Below are 17,624 nucleotides of genomic sequence, written 5' to 3'. Positions count from 1 at the left end.
GAAAAATGAAACATTCCTGTTAAATAGCTATTCTGAAGTTAAATTATAATTGCCCCATGAAATTGTAGACACCCATGATACAGACATTAAAACGATCTTTTTTTCCTATGAGAATGAAATATTATCACGCAATTATTACAATAACCACTTGTGAGTGTGGACCTGTGATTTTATTGATTAAAAAAACTCCCAGTCTTTGAGTCTCCACCTCAAATCCCAGATACATCCCAGATTTAAGGGCTTAGAAGAACCATATACGTTATCCAGCTCAGATTTTTCCTTTTAAAGAACAAGAAACAGGTTGGTAAATTGCACGTAATGTATAAGCATACTGAGTAACATAGGCATCTGTGAGGTTAAATAACTTGTCCATGATCACACATCTAATATGTGTCCAAGGCAAGACTTTCCGACTCCCAGGCTTGTCTTCCATGTGCTATATGACTGTCTGATACAAAGCTAGAATGGAAGGGACATTGTTACTTGGAATAGGAAAGTGTGTCCATATCATCACAATGAAACCTAATCATTGTGTGGTTTGGACTGCACCAAATAAATGCAGCATAAGAAAAAAAACCCATGTTGTTTTGTTGAATGTATTATTGTATGCAGAGGAAAAAGTGGGGCTTAAATTTGGCAGGATTTCATAGAACGTGAAATATATTTTTAATCAAGCAGTGGCCAGGAAATACAACTTAAGGTTGCATGAATTGAAGTACATCTCTCCCAGCCCTTGCCAGTGTGCAAGAAGAGAAAAAAATGTTAGGCGCTTCAAATTAAAACTGAAATTTCTCTACAAAACCAAAAGAAACCACCACAAATTATCTTTCAAATCGTTAAAATGAGAGGGGAAAAAAAGGTCGATTACTCAGTCTGGGGTAATGGTAATGAAAAAAGTCAGATTTTTTTTTTTTATGTGAATGAAAGGCCCCACAGTTAAGCCTTTAAAAATTAATTTATCTCTAAGTGAAAACCTCAGATTTTTAACAATGAAGTACTACGATTTTTATGAAAATCAGTAAAAGATTTTTTGTGTTGTTTTGCCCTGGAAGTTGTAAAAGTTAAAGGAAGCAGGTTTTAGCTGAAAATGAGGAGCATTTCTTAGCAGTTACAGCCGTCAAAAATGCTTAATCACTGAAGGTCTCCTAGCATCAGATAAGAAGTAATTCACGATTCATGTTGGGGATTAGATGAGGCTACTACCTTGCAGGTTCTCCTCAGTTCTTCAGTTCTATGATTCTAGAATGAATTCAATGAATCTTTTCAATTTACACTCCACAAATTTGGAATATATGATAACTTTCTCTACTGTCAAGACTCAAGTTCAATTCAAGACTACGACAAAGAGATTGCTAAGCAAATGAATAGGGCAAGCAAGGTGCCCTGACCTGCAGGGCCAGTATGAGTGGGGGGATCGAGGAGAACGCCTACCTGAAGGGGATGGGTGAAAAGAGGAGTGAGACCAAAAGGGTGGTAAGCAAGGTCTGATTTTATTATCAGGGTTGCAAACTTATATAGAGAAAAGACAAAGAGATTCCAAGCAAATTCCGTGGTGGGCCAGCTCTATCTTAGGACATCGTACTTTGGCTATCTGTGTTTACATAACATCTACTGCTTCACCAGGTCCCGCATTGGTATGTTTGCATAGCCTCAGGCAGTCCCTTCTCTTATCTCTCCACGGGATCGTGGGGTGCGGTTTTTCTTCTCAGGCGGGACGAAAGCAAGCAGGTTACAGGAGGTACAGGTGGGGGGCCTCAGTCCCCGACATGTCCCCCTTTTGACTAAAATTAAAACATGCGGGCGGACTGAAATTAAAATATGCGGGCGGGTGAGAGGCCTGTCTTAGGCTATGAGGCTGGTTTCCATATTCAGAGCGCTTTTTCGGCAGATGACCCTGTCTTAGGCTAAGCAAGGGGATCTACGTGGCCGAACAGCCACGGCCTTGCTCTACTCCCGTCATAGGGAACAACTGCAGCCGCGCCTATGATCCTGATATATGGGGCCTCAATATTCCCGTCATGGGCACTCTCACAGCTGCCGCTCCGTGTTTATTCCCTAAAGGCCTTCCACCACCGCATGCAACGGGACTCTGACTGCACAAGCTTGGAGAACTGAAGTCCGTCCTCCTCGTTGTCTGCAGGGTTCTCCAGAAGTGCCAGGCGATGATAATGGATATTGATAGGGCTTTTAAGAGAAGCCTCAATCTGCGTTTTAATGAAAGAGGTTAGTCTACTAAAAGCCCAGGGCCCAAAAGAAAGAAGTAGGAGGAGACCAATCAAGGGTCCAAGGAGAGGGAGGAGATATGGGAGGACTCCATTCAAGCCACTCCAGAGGGGATTTTCGAAAAGTTCTTTGCGTCTTTTAACCAGATCCTCCTGTAGTTTTTTGATTTTATCCCGAACTATCCCAGATTTGTTTGCATAAAAGCAACACCTTTCTTGTAAGGCTAAACAAATTCCCCCTTGTTCTGCCGTTAGTAAATCTAGGCCTCTCCTATTTTGAAGAACAACTCCTGCCAGAGAATCAATCTGGTCTTGAAGGTCATTTATAGTCCCCGAGAGGGTTTGCACATCATTAATCAATTGATGGGACAATTTTGTATAGGAGTCTACGGCGACACTCAGACCGGCCGTGCCGGTGGCAAGCGCCCCCGTTATTCCGAGTCCCACAAGAAGGGGGATAAATACCACGGCCCTCTTAGGTCTCCCAGCAATGTAATCTAGACTGGGCAGTGGGACAGGTTCATCCCCTGGAATAATGTCAATATCGGGGAGGATTGATATTTGTGTGCAAAGTCCTGTCCAATTCTGGGGGAGGGCAGAGTAGGCCATATTGCCCCCGCAGACAAAGAGTTGACCTGTTAGTGGGCAGAGGGGTTCCTGAAAAGTGTGATTAAGGATTTCAGAGCAGTTGGCAAAGGTCGCGAAGCCAACATCAATATCGAAGGTAGAGTTCCGGAATGGGGCTTGAATACAGGGGGAGGGACGGAAAACTACGGGCTGAATCCTAAAAGGCGGGCTGAGGGTGCAATTTGTAGAAGTAGAACCATTTTTAGACAAAATAGCTAGGGGCATAGGCATGCCAAGGGCCATGCACAGCCAACAATTTGTTGCTAATTCGGGATTAGAAAAATTAAGAGCCTTGAGCGTAGCTTCAAGAATTTCCGAGGTCTGGACATCGAGGTCCGTCCCCCTGGATTTTGGCAGTGCGAGCGGGTGATGATGAACAGGGGGGTACATGCTTCTAACAATCTCGTTTATACGTTCCCTTACCTCAAATTCTCTAATCTGATCCGTGGGACCACCCCCATCAGAAATGTGGACGGGTGCGCGGGGGGGCCAACAGACATTCTTTCCAATATTTTCCTTGCGGCAAGAAGCCTGAGCATGTTTGTTAGTGGTACCACGAGAGCTGGGGTTTAGCCCCCAATCACCCCCAACAGAGCCAGCGTATTCCCTCTCCTGCAATGCAGTAAGATATACTGTCCCTGAGGCACTACTACACTGCTGGGTGGAGCTGTAGCATGTAGAGTGCAAGGCCTCAAGGTACTTGCAATCAGTGGGGCAGGGCCCAGGCTGGTCACCATTTGGAGGGATGACTCGGGGTTTTCTTACGCATTCCCAAGATTGTTTGGAGATGCCTGTGGCCGTATGACGGTAAGCGAGGTAGGCCGTCCTGTCCGTACAATCGATCGTTCTCGTGTAGGTGTTAGGGCGGACAGTGACCACACCCCCGCCGCAGTCACAAGGGCTCCCAAAGAGGGTACGGCTAAGCGCTGCTGGGTTGGGAGATTGAAAACCGCCGTGGCTTCCATGGAGCAGGAGGAGAAATGCTAGAATTGTCATCTCCTGAAAAACAGGAAAAGAAAAACAGATGTGTCTCAGGGAGGTGTAGTCCCCTGGACGGTATTGTAAGCATCTGGCTTGTCCATCAACTTGATCAGCCTTTCAGGCAACCATCTAGCATTTTGGCACTTTGAATCATAAATACAAGCATGGCCTTTGCCCCAGATTAACACAGGATCAGGGCCCTGCCATTTGCCAAGAAGGGGATCTTTCCATTTTGCCTGAGCGTAGGTTTGGGCCGTAGAGGAATGCCAAAGGCGGTCTGCTGCACTCTTTGCCGCAGCGTCAAGGGTGAGAAAATTTAAAACAAAAAGGGCGTGATTGAGCAACGTTTTGGCATTGCCAGCTCTGGGATAAAGAACTTCCCCCCCTGACTGTAATTTCAGGACCATGTTTTTCAATATTTGATGGGCCCTTTCCACAATTCCTTGCCCCTGAGGATTATAGGGTATGCCAGTTACATGCTTAATATGTAGTTGTGTACAAAAGGATCTGAAAGAAGAGCTGGTGTAGCCAGGGCCATTATCTGTCTTAAGAATTTTGGGCTGCGGGAGGACTGCCAAGGCACTAATGAGGTGATTAATGACATGCTTGGTGGCCTCTCCAGGTTGCAAGGTGGCAAAGATAAAACCACTGAAAGTATCAATGGACACATGAATATATTTAAGCCGACCAAAAGGGAGGTAATGAGTGACATCCATTTGCCAAAGCTCCCCGGGAATGAGACCTCGGGGATTGATGCCAGTATGAGGTTCAGGGAGAAGAGTCAGGCAGCCAGGGCACTGTTTCACGATCTGTCTGGCTTGTTCCCGGGTGATAGGGAACTTGAGACGAAGCGTATGGGCATTAAGGTGATGCAGCTTATGGGCTTGCGTGGCAGCAGCAACAGGAGAGGTAGACAGAGCAAGTAAAATGCGACGAGTTGCCTGATCAACCTGATCATTCCCTTCAGAAAGGGGACCGGGGAGGTCGGAGTGGGCACGAATATGTCCAATGAAAAAGGGGTGCTTGCGGGAGAGGATTAGAAGCTGAAGAGTGGCAAAAAGAGGAGACGCATTAGTGGAGGGACGAATATACGGGACAGTTTCCAATAGAGGGACCGAATGTGCAATGTAGGAGCTATCAGTATAAATATTGAGAGGACCCGGAACAGATTCAAAAACCTTGATGACCGCTGCAAGTTCCACCAGCTGCGCAGAGATGAAGGGTGTGTCAAAAGAGGTGGCCTTTCCATCAACACTGAAGGCTGCCTTCCCTGTGGCGGATCCATCAGTGAACGCCAAATGGGCGCCTCTGATGGGCTCCGCCTTGGTAATCCTTGGGAAGACAACAGGTGTTTTCTGAAAGAACTGGACAAGCTTGTCTGAGGGATAATGATTGTCTATAATCCCTGGGTAGGAAATGCAGTTAACTGCCCAATCGTCATCATTCTGAAGCAGCCATTGAATCTGTGAAGCGGTGTAGGGGCAGACAATATGATCTGGTTCCCGACCAAAAAGCCGAAGGGCTGCCTCTCGCCCTAGGCGCAGGAGGCCAGCCGTTAAATGCGGGTAGGAGGGGAGGATCTTTGTAGGTGTGGCTGGCATATGAATCCAAAACAACGGATGCTCCTGCCACAATAATCCAGTGGGGGAAAAAGCGGTAGAAAAAATTAAGAGCCAAAGAGGTTTTAGAGGAGCGTAATACCCAATATGTTGATCATGAATAGCTTGCTCAATTAAGGCAAGGGCCTTACGGGCCTCCGGCGTGAGAGAACGGGGTGAATTTGGGTCGGAGTCTCCTTTTAGAATATCAAACAAGGGTCTCAATTCCCCCGTAGTGAGCTTAAGATAAGGCCTAAGCCAATTCAATTCTCCCAGAAGCTTTTGGAAATCATTAAGGGAACAAAGGTGACTTACTCGCAAGCGAACCTTCTGGGAGAGAATGCGATTAGTTAAAAGTTCAAACCCCAAGAAGAGCTGCGGGGGGTAGGTTTGTATTTTATCGGGGGAAATTTTAAGGCCCCGATTTTCCAATGCCCTAATGAGCTCCTGTGATACCTGGGTCAATTCCTCATCATCTGAACCTGCAAGGAGGATATCATCCATATAATGGATGATATAAAGCTTGGGATACTGCAAGCGAAAAGGGTCAATTGTTTGTGCTACATATTTTTGGCACAGCGTAGGGCTATTAGCCATGCCTTGTGGCAAGACTTTCCACTGAAAACGCGGGGAAGGGCCCACACAATTGGTAATAGGAACACTAAAAGCGAAGCGCTGGCAATCGGAGGGGTGGAGGGGAATGGAAAAGAAGCAATCCTTAAGGTCAATTGTAATCTTAGAGAAACCTTGTGGTATGGCTACAGGAGAGGGGAGCCCAGGTTGAAGGGCCCCCATAGGAACCAAGCAATCCTTAAGGTCAATTGTAATCTTAGAGAAACCTTGTGGTATGGCTACAGGAGAGGGGAGCCCAGGTTGAAGGGCCCCCATAGGAACCATAGTTTTATTGACGGCCCGCAAATCATGTAAGAGCCGCCAGTTACCTGACCTTTTCTGGATAACAAAAATGGGCGTGTTCCACGGGGATGTGGACGGTTCTATGTGCCCTGCAGCTAATTGCTCCTGCACTAAAGCGAACGCTGCTTCCAGCTTTATCTTGGGTAAGGGCCACTGGTCTACCCAGACGGGTAGGTCATTTTTCCACGAGATCCTATCTGCCTGGAGTGCAGGAGGACCCGTGGCCCTCACGAAAAATGGTTCTGATTATCTGGGCCTTCAAAGCCAAGGCCTGCTCGCCCTTTCCTCCCTTCAGCAACAATTGGGGACGGTTGTCCTTGCCCTCTTTTGCCTAGCCTTTTCCCTGGGAGAAATCCCTGGGAGACCATCTGACGGGTTACAACTGTATTTGGACTGCCCATAATTATCCCCATCTGAGAAAGAATATCCCTTCCCCATAAGTTGACAGGTAGGCCGGGGACCACAAAAGGCCGGACAGTCCCTTTATTTCCCTCCTTGTCTTGCCAGGGCAACCATTGGGAACTCTGTAGAGTATAATGGGACTGGCCTATGCCCTGTAAGTGCGTCATGGATGGTTGAAGGGGCCAAGAAGGCGGCCAGCTATCTTTTGAAATAACAGTTGAGTCAGCTCCGGAATCTAATATTCCTTCAAAAGATCTGCCTTGAATGGTAAGCGTAAGCATGGGGCGGTCCTGGGAAATGGCCTGAACCCAATAGATGTCTGAGGACCCGGGCTTGGAGTGGCCTCTAACGGTGGTGAGGGCAGGGTATGGGGTTTGTAGGGGGAGCGGGAGAGCCTGTGCAAGGCGTTGCCCCTGATAGACAGTGAGGGGTCCCTGTAGGGTTGAAGCAAGTATCTGGATTTCCCCCATATAATCACCGTCAACAATGGAGGGGTGGATTAGAAGGCCATTAATAGTAGTGGAAGCACGACCAAGAATAAAAAAATAAAAATTGGGGGGCGGGGGGCCAAAGATGCCTGTAGAAATTATATGCACCCCACCTTCAGGGGTCAATATTGTGGTGGAGGCGGCACACAGGTCCACCCCTGCGCTTCCTGAAGTGGCTCTGTAGAGTTGGGTGTGGGCGGGCTGGTCCCCGAGGCCCGCGGGACGGGGATCGGCTGGGGGGCCCGGGGCTGGCCCCTCCGGCCGTTTCCCTGCAGGGGGTGGCCATTGACATCTGTCGCGGAGCGACAAGTGTTCGCCCAGTGCTTCCCTTTCCTGCATCTGGGGCAGAGGGTGGAAGGTTGAGAACCCCTATTTTGGGTTGGAGGAGGGGGGGTATCTGGCGAGCTGGGGCACTGCCGGGCAAAGTGACCGGGTTGCCCACAGCGGAAACACTCCTTCTGGGAGTCCCCCGGCTGGAGAGCCGCCCCGACAGCTAAATGTACAGCCTGGGATATTTTCGTAGTAAAAGGATCTATGTCTCTGCAGAGGCGGATCATCTCCTCTAGGGTTTTATCCCTCCATTTCCCGCGCAAGGCAGAGCGACAAGCAGTATTGGAGTTCTCATATGCCAGACGCCTCACAAGCTGATCCTTAGAGGCCTCCTGACCGAGGGTCCGCTCGGTGGCCTCCAGGAGCCTGCTAACGTATTCAGAAAAGTCCTCCTGAGTCCCTTGTATTATTTTATTAAGCGGGGCAAGAGGAGAACCAGGGGTTGGTAAAGCGCGCCAGGCGGCAAATGCCGCGTTGGCGGTTTGCGCCAAGAGACCTATGGGAAGGCGGCGTTGCTTGGCCTCACCTGCATATTTGCCTTGACCACTCAGCTTTTCATAGGTCCATTTTGAAGCGGGGGAGTTGGGGGACTTCCCATTGTTCTTTGCCGTGGATTGACAACGATCATAGAAGTCGGCTTTCCACGTCAAAAATTGTCCCCGTGAGAGAACAGCTCGAACCACGCGGAGCCACTCCGCCGGCAAAAGATACCCTCCACGGGACATGGCCTCAAGGGCGGAGAGGGTGAAAGGGGCATTGGGGCCATATGCCTTAACAGCGGCATTGAGATCTTTAAGCCCCTTGAAATGCAATTTTCGGTATTCCGGCCATTCCCGTTCCGCCTTCCTACTGCTCTGCCCTTCTTCTCCCTCTTCTTCCTCCTCCTCCTCCTCCTTATTCTTTTCCTCTTCCTCCTCCTCTCCCTCACTCGCGGAGGAGTCTGTAAGTTCACCCGCCCCAGGGGTTTGTGGGGGCCCAAGTCGGCGGGACCGAGTTATAACGGGGAACATCATGGGCTGCGCTTCTTTTGAGTTTTTAGTCTTAGCGCCAGTCCTGTTGGACGGGTCCTTGGTCGACTGAGGCTTACTGGGAGAAAGAATGACTGAGCTCTGGAGGGAGTGCTGCAGGGAACTCAACTCCGAGGAGAGCTGTACATATTGCTTTTGTAGGTCTAAGACTTCTCGGAGCTCCTTAACCTGGGTGGAAAGTTGGTGTCTAGCATTGGTAAGGACCGAGGGAGTGGGAACAGGGGGCAAAAGTACAGGGGCGCAGGTTTGGGATAAGTAAGGAGGAAGCAAATGTTGAAGAGCAGGCCAATCGGGATCATTATATCGGGCGGCCTCATCCTCAAGTTCCGCTTCATCCCCAGGATCTAACGTATCAGGGTCAGGATTCTTTAAGGGAGGGGTCTTGTGTTTAGTAATAATAGGGAAAGTTAGGGACTCGGTTGTAGGGCGGGGCCCTGTAGGGAGGGGAGGATAAATGGGCTTTGGTGGCTCTGGCGGAATATCAATGACCACGGACGGGGGCCTTGGGGGACTTTTGGCTATTGAAGGTAGTGATTTTACAGGAGCCGCCCGTGGTAAGGGGCGCTCTAGTGACTTAACAGAGGCGGCCCGTGACAAAGGGCGCAAGCAAAATTCTGCCACCGAAAGGAGCTGTCGCTCACCCGGATCTCTGGAGGCGGATTCCACTATGTCTCTAATGATTCCCCAATAGGAAAAGACAGAAGGGGGGACGGCCTCCGGGCCCTCAGTTTGCAATTTCTTATTAAGCTCTCTCCCAACCTTTTGCCACTTGCCCGGATGGATGTCCGGCCCATTAACAATAAACCAGGGACAGACCTCATCAACAAAAAGAAAGAAGTTCACTAAGTCCTTTTTCTTAACCTTAACTCCTCTATCCTTAAGGGCATGCTTAAGGTCATGGATAAAGACCTGTTCCTTGGAAAGGTTGGAACCCATGATTAGAATGAGGCGGACGAAACTCAACTTACCAAAACGCAGGGGCTCTTCATGAGCGATGAGAAGGAAGGGGTCGCGACGAATCGTCTCTCAATGTTGGTCCGCCTGGCAGAAGTCCGGACCTCGAGCCCCACGTCTGGGCGCCACTTGCCCTGACCTGCAGGGCCAGTATGAGTGGGGGGATCGAGGAGAACGCCTACCTGAAGGGGATGGGTGAAAAGAGGAGTGAGACCAAAAGGGTGGTAAGCAAGGTCTGATTTTATTATCAGGGTTGCAAACTTATATAGAGAAAAGACAAAGAGATTCCAAGCAAATTCCGTGGTGGGCCAGCTCTATCTTAGGACATCGTACTTTGGCTATCTGTGTTTACATAACATCTACTGCTTCACCAGGTCCCGCATTGGTATGTTTGCATAGCCTCAGGCAGTCCCTTCTCTTATCTCTCCACGGGATCGTGGGGTGCGGTTTTTCTTCTCAGGCGGGACGAAAGCAAGCAGGTTACAGGAGGTACAGGTGGGGGGCCTCAGTCCCCGACAGCAAGGGTAGGAGAGGAATGTTTAATAACATTAAAGGGTTTTAAGCCTTTTAAAAGCTTCATTAATATGTTAACAACATAGCCACAAATTTTTATATGTTAAATAAACATGGAAATAACTTTAAGCAACTTTATTGCTTAAAAGTTCATGTTGCCACATGTGGCTTAAGGTAATAATCCCATATTTCTTTAAAACTGTTACTAATTTAATTAAGGTTAGCTTTTCCCCTCAACTGGTCCAGATTCATAAAGTTTTCTTCCAGTTCCAAAAGCTACATTGTGTAACCTACTAATGAATTTATTTCTTATTTTATTGTAAGGCAAAGTGAAAATTCCAACTTGCTTCCGCACACAACCAACATATTGCAAAGCCCATTCAAATTATTGCTTTTTTTCTTCTCTGGCCCTGCAGATAAAGGCTGAATTTTAAAAGAATTCCATTCCACTGTTAAGGAATATTACAAATTAAATGCATAGGAAAGATTACAAATGTTCATATTACACTTCATAGAAAAGAATCAAGAATTTCACTTTCCTTTATAGTATTCCTCTTTTTTTAGTATTAAGACCAGACTTGTCGTAGGGCACCTATGTTCAAATTATCCTAAATATTCACAATTCTAAAAGATCACATTAAGAGGCAGACAATTATCTTTATATCTGTTCTAACATGTCATTCAGAAAATGAAGCAGCTCACTGAGCAATGTATGTTTTTCTTCATTAATACACATACTCAGAAGCTTTTCTTGATAGAACATTCATAATTTCTCCTGTTTTATTTAATCTGATGGTGAACAATCTACTAGAAAAAGTCAAGAGACCTATGTTCTAGTCTCAGGTCTGCAACCAGCTGTGCTGGACACAACCACTCTGTGCCTCAACACATTTCAACTAGTGACAACGAGTATATAAATAGGTAGAGGAAAAGAAACTTGAAAAGTTGTAAACACTACACAAATGTAACGTAATATTATGTGCATTGTTATAACAATTGCTACACAATCTGAAATTTAACCGATATAAAAAGGCTGCATAATTTTTAAAAATTTTAAAATACAGTAGTTTTATAAGATAAATTAAAATAGCAAAGCTAGGAATAGCAATAAATTCTACTTGGCAAATTCTTATTTAATTACATTAATTTTAGTTACAAAAATCTAGGTAATGTTCCATTAAAAAGTTCTTATTGCCTGCAGTTTATAAGTTCTTGCCCAGATCTGTGGATTGCCTAGCATCAGCGACTGCTTCAGGTACTCGGACAGTCATATTGTTCATCGACTTTGTTAAATAGACTTGGTAGCCCAAGCGTGATGTGTCTGTTAGTCCATAGGCCAAGTATGTCATTTTCCTCATCAGTAATTGCTTCTAGCTTTTCAAATATGTGGTCTTCAAAGACAAGGTAACAGGAGGCACAAGCCAATGCTCCTTCACAGGCACCAAACCCATCAGTGTCTAGATTATACTGAAGAACCTCTAGTGGAGTGTCACCAACATTTCCTTGAGTTGTTAATTTCTCACCATCACAGTTTATAAAACGAATGGTTACTTTATCGTCTGAGCTGCGCTGGCTCGCGGCCCACAAGCTAAAACACCGGCTCTCCCCGGGGCAGGCAGGGCTCCCCTGCATCTACCCCCCTGGCCGACCCAGCCTCCCGGGGCCCGCTCAGGCTCTGGCCAGGAGAAGGCAGCGACGGGACGCAGCCCCGAAAGCCGCCGACGCGGTCAGCAGGAGCCTGACAGAGCCCAGAGTGGCCATGCTGCCTGTCAACACCCTTTCGTCATTTGGTATAGCAGCTTGGCACCAAGTGCTGGCTTTGGGCTCAGGGAGACTTGAGCTCAAATCCCCACCTAGATATACTTACTATGTGACCTTGGGCATGTCCTTTAACACTATCGGTTCCAGGATCCACATTTTAAAAATGCAGGTCATAATAGCATAATTTTCTTAGGGGTTGTTGAGATGATCCAAAGAGATAGTTCTCCATAAGCCTTAAAGGGCTATGTAAAAGCCAGCTATTATCACTAAGTATGATCACTTCTCTATGTCTCTTGTTTTTTTATTCAGTTTCCAGAATTCTTTGGATTCCTTTATAGTGCTACACACAGTAGTTCTTCAAGAAATATTTACTGGCTGAACATACGTAATAAAATATTACCTGGTCTCAGCAAGGTATACATAACTCTCATTTAGCTGAAATTAAAACAACAAAAGAAGTCAAATAATAATAGCTAGCATTTATGTATAGCACTTTAAAATGTGCAACCCTATGAGGTGATGGTAACTGTTATATCCCCACTTCACTGAGAAGGAAACTGAAGCTAAAAGACGTTTTAATGATTTGTCTAGGGTCTGAAGCAGGGTTGAAATTCAGGTCTCCCAGATTCTAGCTCCAGTACTCTGTCCACTATGCCACCTTGCTGCTTTTAAATAGCTGTCTTTTTTTTTTTCTCTTTAGTTTTCGTTTCTGAGAAAGGTATAAGAAAACGCATGAGTGGCTAGCAGGAATTCATTTTAAAAAAGAACTGCCAGGACTAGGGTCATTGCTCATTTAGTTCAATCTCATATACCATTTGCATCTGTACTAATTCAATTGATTAACACATTAACAATTAGTATTCATAATGATGACTTTTAAAACATGCAAGAACCTGAAGAAACTTCTGAATCCTCAAAGACAGATTAAATTATGTTCAATATAGTTTCACTCAAGTCTGTTTTATTCCAATTAACTTGAAAATCCATAATCTATGATAAAAATGGGAAATCTTCAATTAATCAGAATATTCAGTGATGCAGGACACCTGTTTTTTCTCCTATCAAGTGAGAATTTACTACTCAAATATCATAAAAGTTCAAGTTTCAAGGTGTATTATTGCATTGTAAAATTATATTGGTAAACGAGACAGTGAAGACACCTTCTCAATTCTAGTGCCTTTCCTCTTTTAATTAGTTCCTACTGATCTTATGTTTAGCTTGTTTATACATATTTGCTTGCTTGCTGTTTTCCCTCTTTGTGATCTCCTTGAGAGCAAGAACTGTCTTCTGCTTTTTTATATCCCCAACTTAATAAATATTTATTAACTGCTGATTGGCTAAAATTTTTTAAAGTGATTCCCCTGTAGATCATAGTATCACAAAATTTTAGAGTTGGAAGGGACCTCAAAGTCCATCCAGTCCAGCCAACCTGAATAATTCCCTCTACAAAATAATTGACTATTGGTTACAGAGTCTTGGCTTGAAGACTTCGACCAAAGATAAGCCAAGACACCTAAAATGTGGCAGAATGACTATGTCAGATGATCTCACATCATCATTTTGCACATTATCAATCTAAAATTGTTACTCTTGGGCTCACAAACAACAAGTGTTGCTAAGACAAGCAGCTACCAATTATGCTGATATCTCTGCTTTGGAAAAAAAATAAACCTGCAATTAAATTTGCAGATGCAACAGTCTTACCATCATGTACCTAAGAGGAAATCTATGAAATTATCTGGAGTAATTTTCTCTGGTGTAATTTGGAAATTAGCCCACTTGGAGTCGTAAACTCCCAATTTCCTCTGCCATTGTATAATATCAATCTTTATCTTGTCAGAAATGCCAAGGCTCCCTTTGCATTGAGAAACTTGAATCTAAATGCCCCAATTCAAGCAGCAGTAGAGGACATTTCAAAATAGTCTGAACTTGGGGCCCACATTTATAGTCATGGCTTTAAGATCATAAACACAACTGAAACTACTGCAGGGTAGAACTAATCAGCACTGAGTAGTTGTGATGCACCATAAGTTTTTGGCCCATAAATAGCTTTCAGTGAATCATAAAAGCTCTTTGGATTGTTACTATCAGCATAAAACTGAATTTCATCTGCCTTCTTACTGAGCCAGGTATCTTGCATCTCTCTAAGCTTTGCTTGTACTTTTCTTTTGATGAAACTAAATGCTGCCTTCTTAGAGGTGGATGAACTATCCTGCTGGTAAATCCTACTCAGCACTGATGGAACCACATTGATTAGTGATAAGGACATGATCCTAGAGAGGTGAGTTGAACACTTCCATACTGTTCTCAACAGACCACCATCAGTCAATGCTGAGACCATTGACCGTTTACCTCAGGTTGAAGTCAATCTCTCCTTAGCTGAACTTCCAACTGAAGAAGAGGTTTTGAGGGCCATTAGGCTCCTTTCATGTGGCAAAGCATCTGGTGCTGATTCTATTCCAGTTGAGATTTACAAGGTAGGGGGACCATTGCTCCTAAAAAAACTGACTGAAATTTTCCAGATTATATGGCAAGAGGAGGTTATCCCCCAGGAGTTCAAGGATGCCTCCGTTATCCATCTCTATAAGGGTAAGGGGAATAAATTGTCCTGCGACTATCATAGGGGGATCTCTCTCTTAGTCATTGCTGGCAAAATTCCTGCTAGAGGCCTTCTTAATAGATTGATCCTTCCCCTGGAAGATGGGCATATACCTGAGAGTCAGTATGGCTTCAGAAAGGGCAGAGGAACAATTGATATGGTGTTTGCTGCCCGACGACTCCAGGAGAAATGCCAGGAGCAGAACAGAGGTCTGCACACAAAGTTTGTGGATCTCACCAAGGACTTTGGCACTGTTAGTGGTAAGGGCTTATGGAAAATTATGTCAAAATTTGTTTGCTTGGAGAAGTTCATCAATATTGTACGTCAATTTCATGATGGCATGTTTGCCCGGGTTCTGGATAATGGACAAAGCTCTCATGCCTTCCCAGTCACCAATGAAGTGAAACAAGGATGTTTGTTTGATTCCATGCTTTTTAGCATGATGTTTTCAGCCATGTTGACAAATACTTTCAATGAGGATGAACACGGTATCAAGGTCAACTGTGTACTGATGGTAAGTTCTTCAGTTTGAAAAGGTTACAAAGCCAAGACCGAAGTGGAGGGAGTGTTGGTGCATGATTTTCTGTTTGCAGATGATTGTGCACTCAATGCAGCCCCTGAAGATGAGGTCCAACAAAGTATGGATCAATTCACTGCTGCCTGTGCTAATTTTGGCCTAATAATTAACACCAAATAATACAGGTACTCCATCAGCCACCACCACATCATCCATATGTGGAACCATTGGTTGCAACAAATGGAGAAGTTCTGAATGCTGTGGATAAGTTCACTTACTTTGGTAGTGTACTTTCTAGGGATGTACACATTGACAATGAGATTTATGCACGCACTGCCAGAGCTAGTTCAGTGTTTGGAACGCTCTGAAGAAAGATTTGGGAGAGAAGAGATATTAGACTGACTACCAAATGGAAGGTCTACAGAGCCGTTGTGCTGACCTCATTGTTATATGTTTGTGACACATGGACAGTCTACCAGCACCATGCCAGAAACCTGAATTTCTTCCATTTGCATTGTTTTTGGAAGTTTCTGAGGATCACCTGGCATGATAAGGTATCAGACACTGAAGTCCTTGCTCAAGCTGAACTGTCAAGTATTCAAACTACACTTCAGAGAATGCAACTCCGATGGGCTGGCCACGTTGTTCCAATGCCGAATGTATGCTTGCCAAAAACACTATTTTATGGAGAACTTGTATGGGGCAGGCGATCACATGATGGCTAGAAGAAACAATACAAGGATCCTCTCAAGGTCTCTCTCAAGAACTTTGGATTTGAGTGTGCAACATGGGAGACACTGGCACAGGATTGCTCAGCATGTTGTGCCCACATAAGAAAAGTTACTGTGCTCTTTGAGCAAAGCAGTATTGAGACAGCACAAAGTAAACTCAGGATGTACAAATTTGGGATATTCACCAGAAATATTCACACGGACTATCTGTGCCCAACCTGTGGTAGAGCATTCCAAGCTTATATTGGTCTGATCAGCCACAGTCGGAGACACTGAAATTTCATTTGATCATGGTGATGTCATTCTAATCCTCTTCGAAGATGAAAGGACAACAACCAACCAACCAACTATGTTCTGGGTACTGTGCTAAGTGCTTTACAAATATTATCTCAGTTAATCCTTATAGAGTGTCACAACATTGTATTGCTTTCCCTCCCAGTCACAAAGGGCTATACTTTTAGCCAGAAGAGACAGGCTTCCTTTGTACTTGAAGAGGTGGAGAGGCCTCTTTCACAGTGGTATACTCCAAAAGAAACCAGTCATCATTTAGCCCCAACCTCATATCCCAACCCTGAATCTTAGCAGAAACTTAAACTTAGCAGAGCTATGATAATTTAGAATATGCTGTGAGTATTCACTGCAAAACTCAACAAATCGGGGGTAAAAAAGGAAAACAAAAGTCAAGATTGGCTGCCTGAGCATAGCAACTGTTTTCTGGGTCTCCATGACCTGCTGCTGAGTAGGTAGTATGTGAATGTGAATCACAACTTTTTATTTTATTTTGGGTTTTCCCTCTCAAAGCGAAGGGATAAAAGAATGATTGAAATACATTGAAGCTTTCTTTTTCATACCTGTTTCATTCTAGTTTTTCTTCTTAGGATGCCAGTGTTAAATACTGTTGGGAAATGGTTTTCAGTGAGGTTATTTCCCTTACCAGTACACAAAATTACCCAGTCAGCACTGTTGTGGTGGTTATCTAGTGTAGTTTTTAGTCCTGGGGAGAATGAGTATGTTGCCAATTACTTAAGAGGTGTTTATTATGAATGATAGAAAGCAAATATAATTGCCACATATCCATCACACAGGAAATAAGCATAATAAAGAAACTCCTTTAACACAGTCAGATTTCTCATCTGTATTTGACAGAACTTTTACAGGCGGTTGCCCTTTCCCTCCTCTCGTTCTTTTGCTCTAGTGAATAGAGAAAGGCATGCACTTGGGAGAAAAGACTGAGACACAAGAAGCAGGAAAGAGAAAAAAAAATTCCTTCTCTTGAATCAAGAACATTCCTTGCAACATTTAGAAAAGTCATCCAAAGACCTGGGTATATTTGAGGGTGTTAACCTGAAAACTTGGTTAAAGAAAAGACAACAGGCTAAATTCATATATTTTCTGATTTAGTTAATTAAACAATTCCCTATTTAAGAAACGGTAACATAATATTATGGAGCCAGATATTATCTGAATGGCTCAGTACAGAAATCAACTGACTTAAATACATTTTACCGTGAGAAAGGAACTCTCCTAGTTGAATAAATTGTAAATTTAGTAAGACAATTAATAAAGTAGTGTCAATTGGGTTTTATAATCCCAAGCTGTGTGAATTTGCTCTCTGTAGCATATTTCTCTGTGATATACGATAAGGAGAAAATCCCATCACTCTGATGGCAGGTATCCTACTGACACAGGAAAGGGTACCTTTAAGAAAGTTTCACTTGAAATTACAACCCAGGACATCTGTGTTTTTCCTTATCACTAACACACCATAAAAAGGTCTCCTAAGGAAATTACCAAGTCAACCTCATTTGCTTCGCTGAGGCATTCTCTGAGTTTACATAAGATAACAAAAGAGACTCTTAGGTCCAGACTTTTCTTAATTCAAGCTTTGGCCCTTATCAAAGTCCAAAATTTATATTAAATTTTATCATTCCCTTCTTTTGGTCAAAGGCAAGCTGAAG

General features: G+C 44.5%; 1 protein-coding gene and 1 pseudogene across 1 annotated transcript; both read right to left on the bottom strand.

The window, feature by feature from the left end:
* Window positions 1-1,471: 1,471 nt before the first annotated feature.
* LOC140516054 (syncytin-1-like) lies at window positions 1,472-10,053 on the bottom strand. Its single transcript, XM_072626992.1, has 2 exons — window positions 9,560-10,053; window positions 1,472-3,848 (listed from the first exon to the last, which is right to left on the bottom strand). The coding sequence occupies exons 1-2, from the start codon at window positions 9,578-9,580 to the stop codon at window positions 2,049-2,051; spliced, it is 1,821 nt and encodes a 606-aa protein (XP_072483093.1). The 5' UTR covers window positions 9,581-10,053; the 3' UTR covers window positions 1,472-2,048.
* A 1,132-nt stretch (window positions 10,054-11,185) lies between these two features.
* LOC140515894 (adrenodoxin-like) lies at window positions 11,186-11,819 on the bottom strand (annotated as a pseudogene).
* Between the last annotated feature and the right edge of the window lie 5,805 nt (window positions 11,820-17,624).

Source organism: Notamacropus eugenii, chromosome X, assembly GCF_028372415.1.
Source record: "Notamacropus eugenii isolate mMacEug1 chromosome X, mMacEug1.pri_v2, whole genome shotgun sequence".
In the NCBI taxonomy this organism is placed as follows: Eukaryota; Metazoa; Chordata; class Mammalia; order Diprotodontia; family Macropodidae; genus Notamacropus; species Notamacropus eugenii.
Note: the sequence above shows the minus strand (reverse complement) of the source record. Positions and strands in the feature narration are given on the sequence as shown.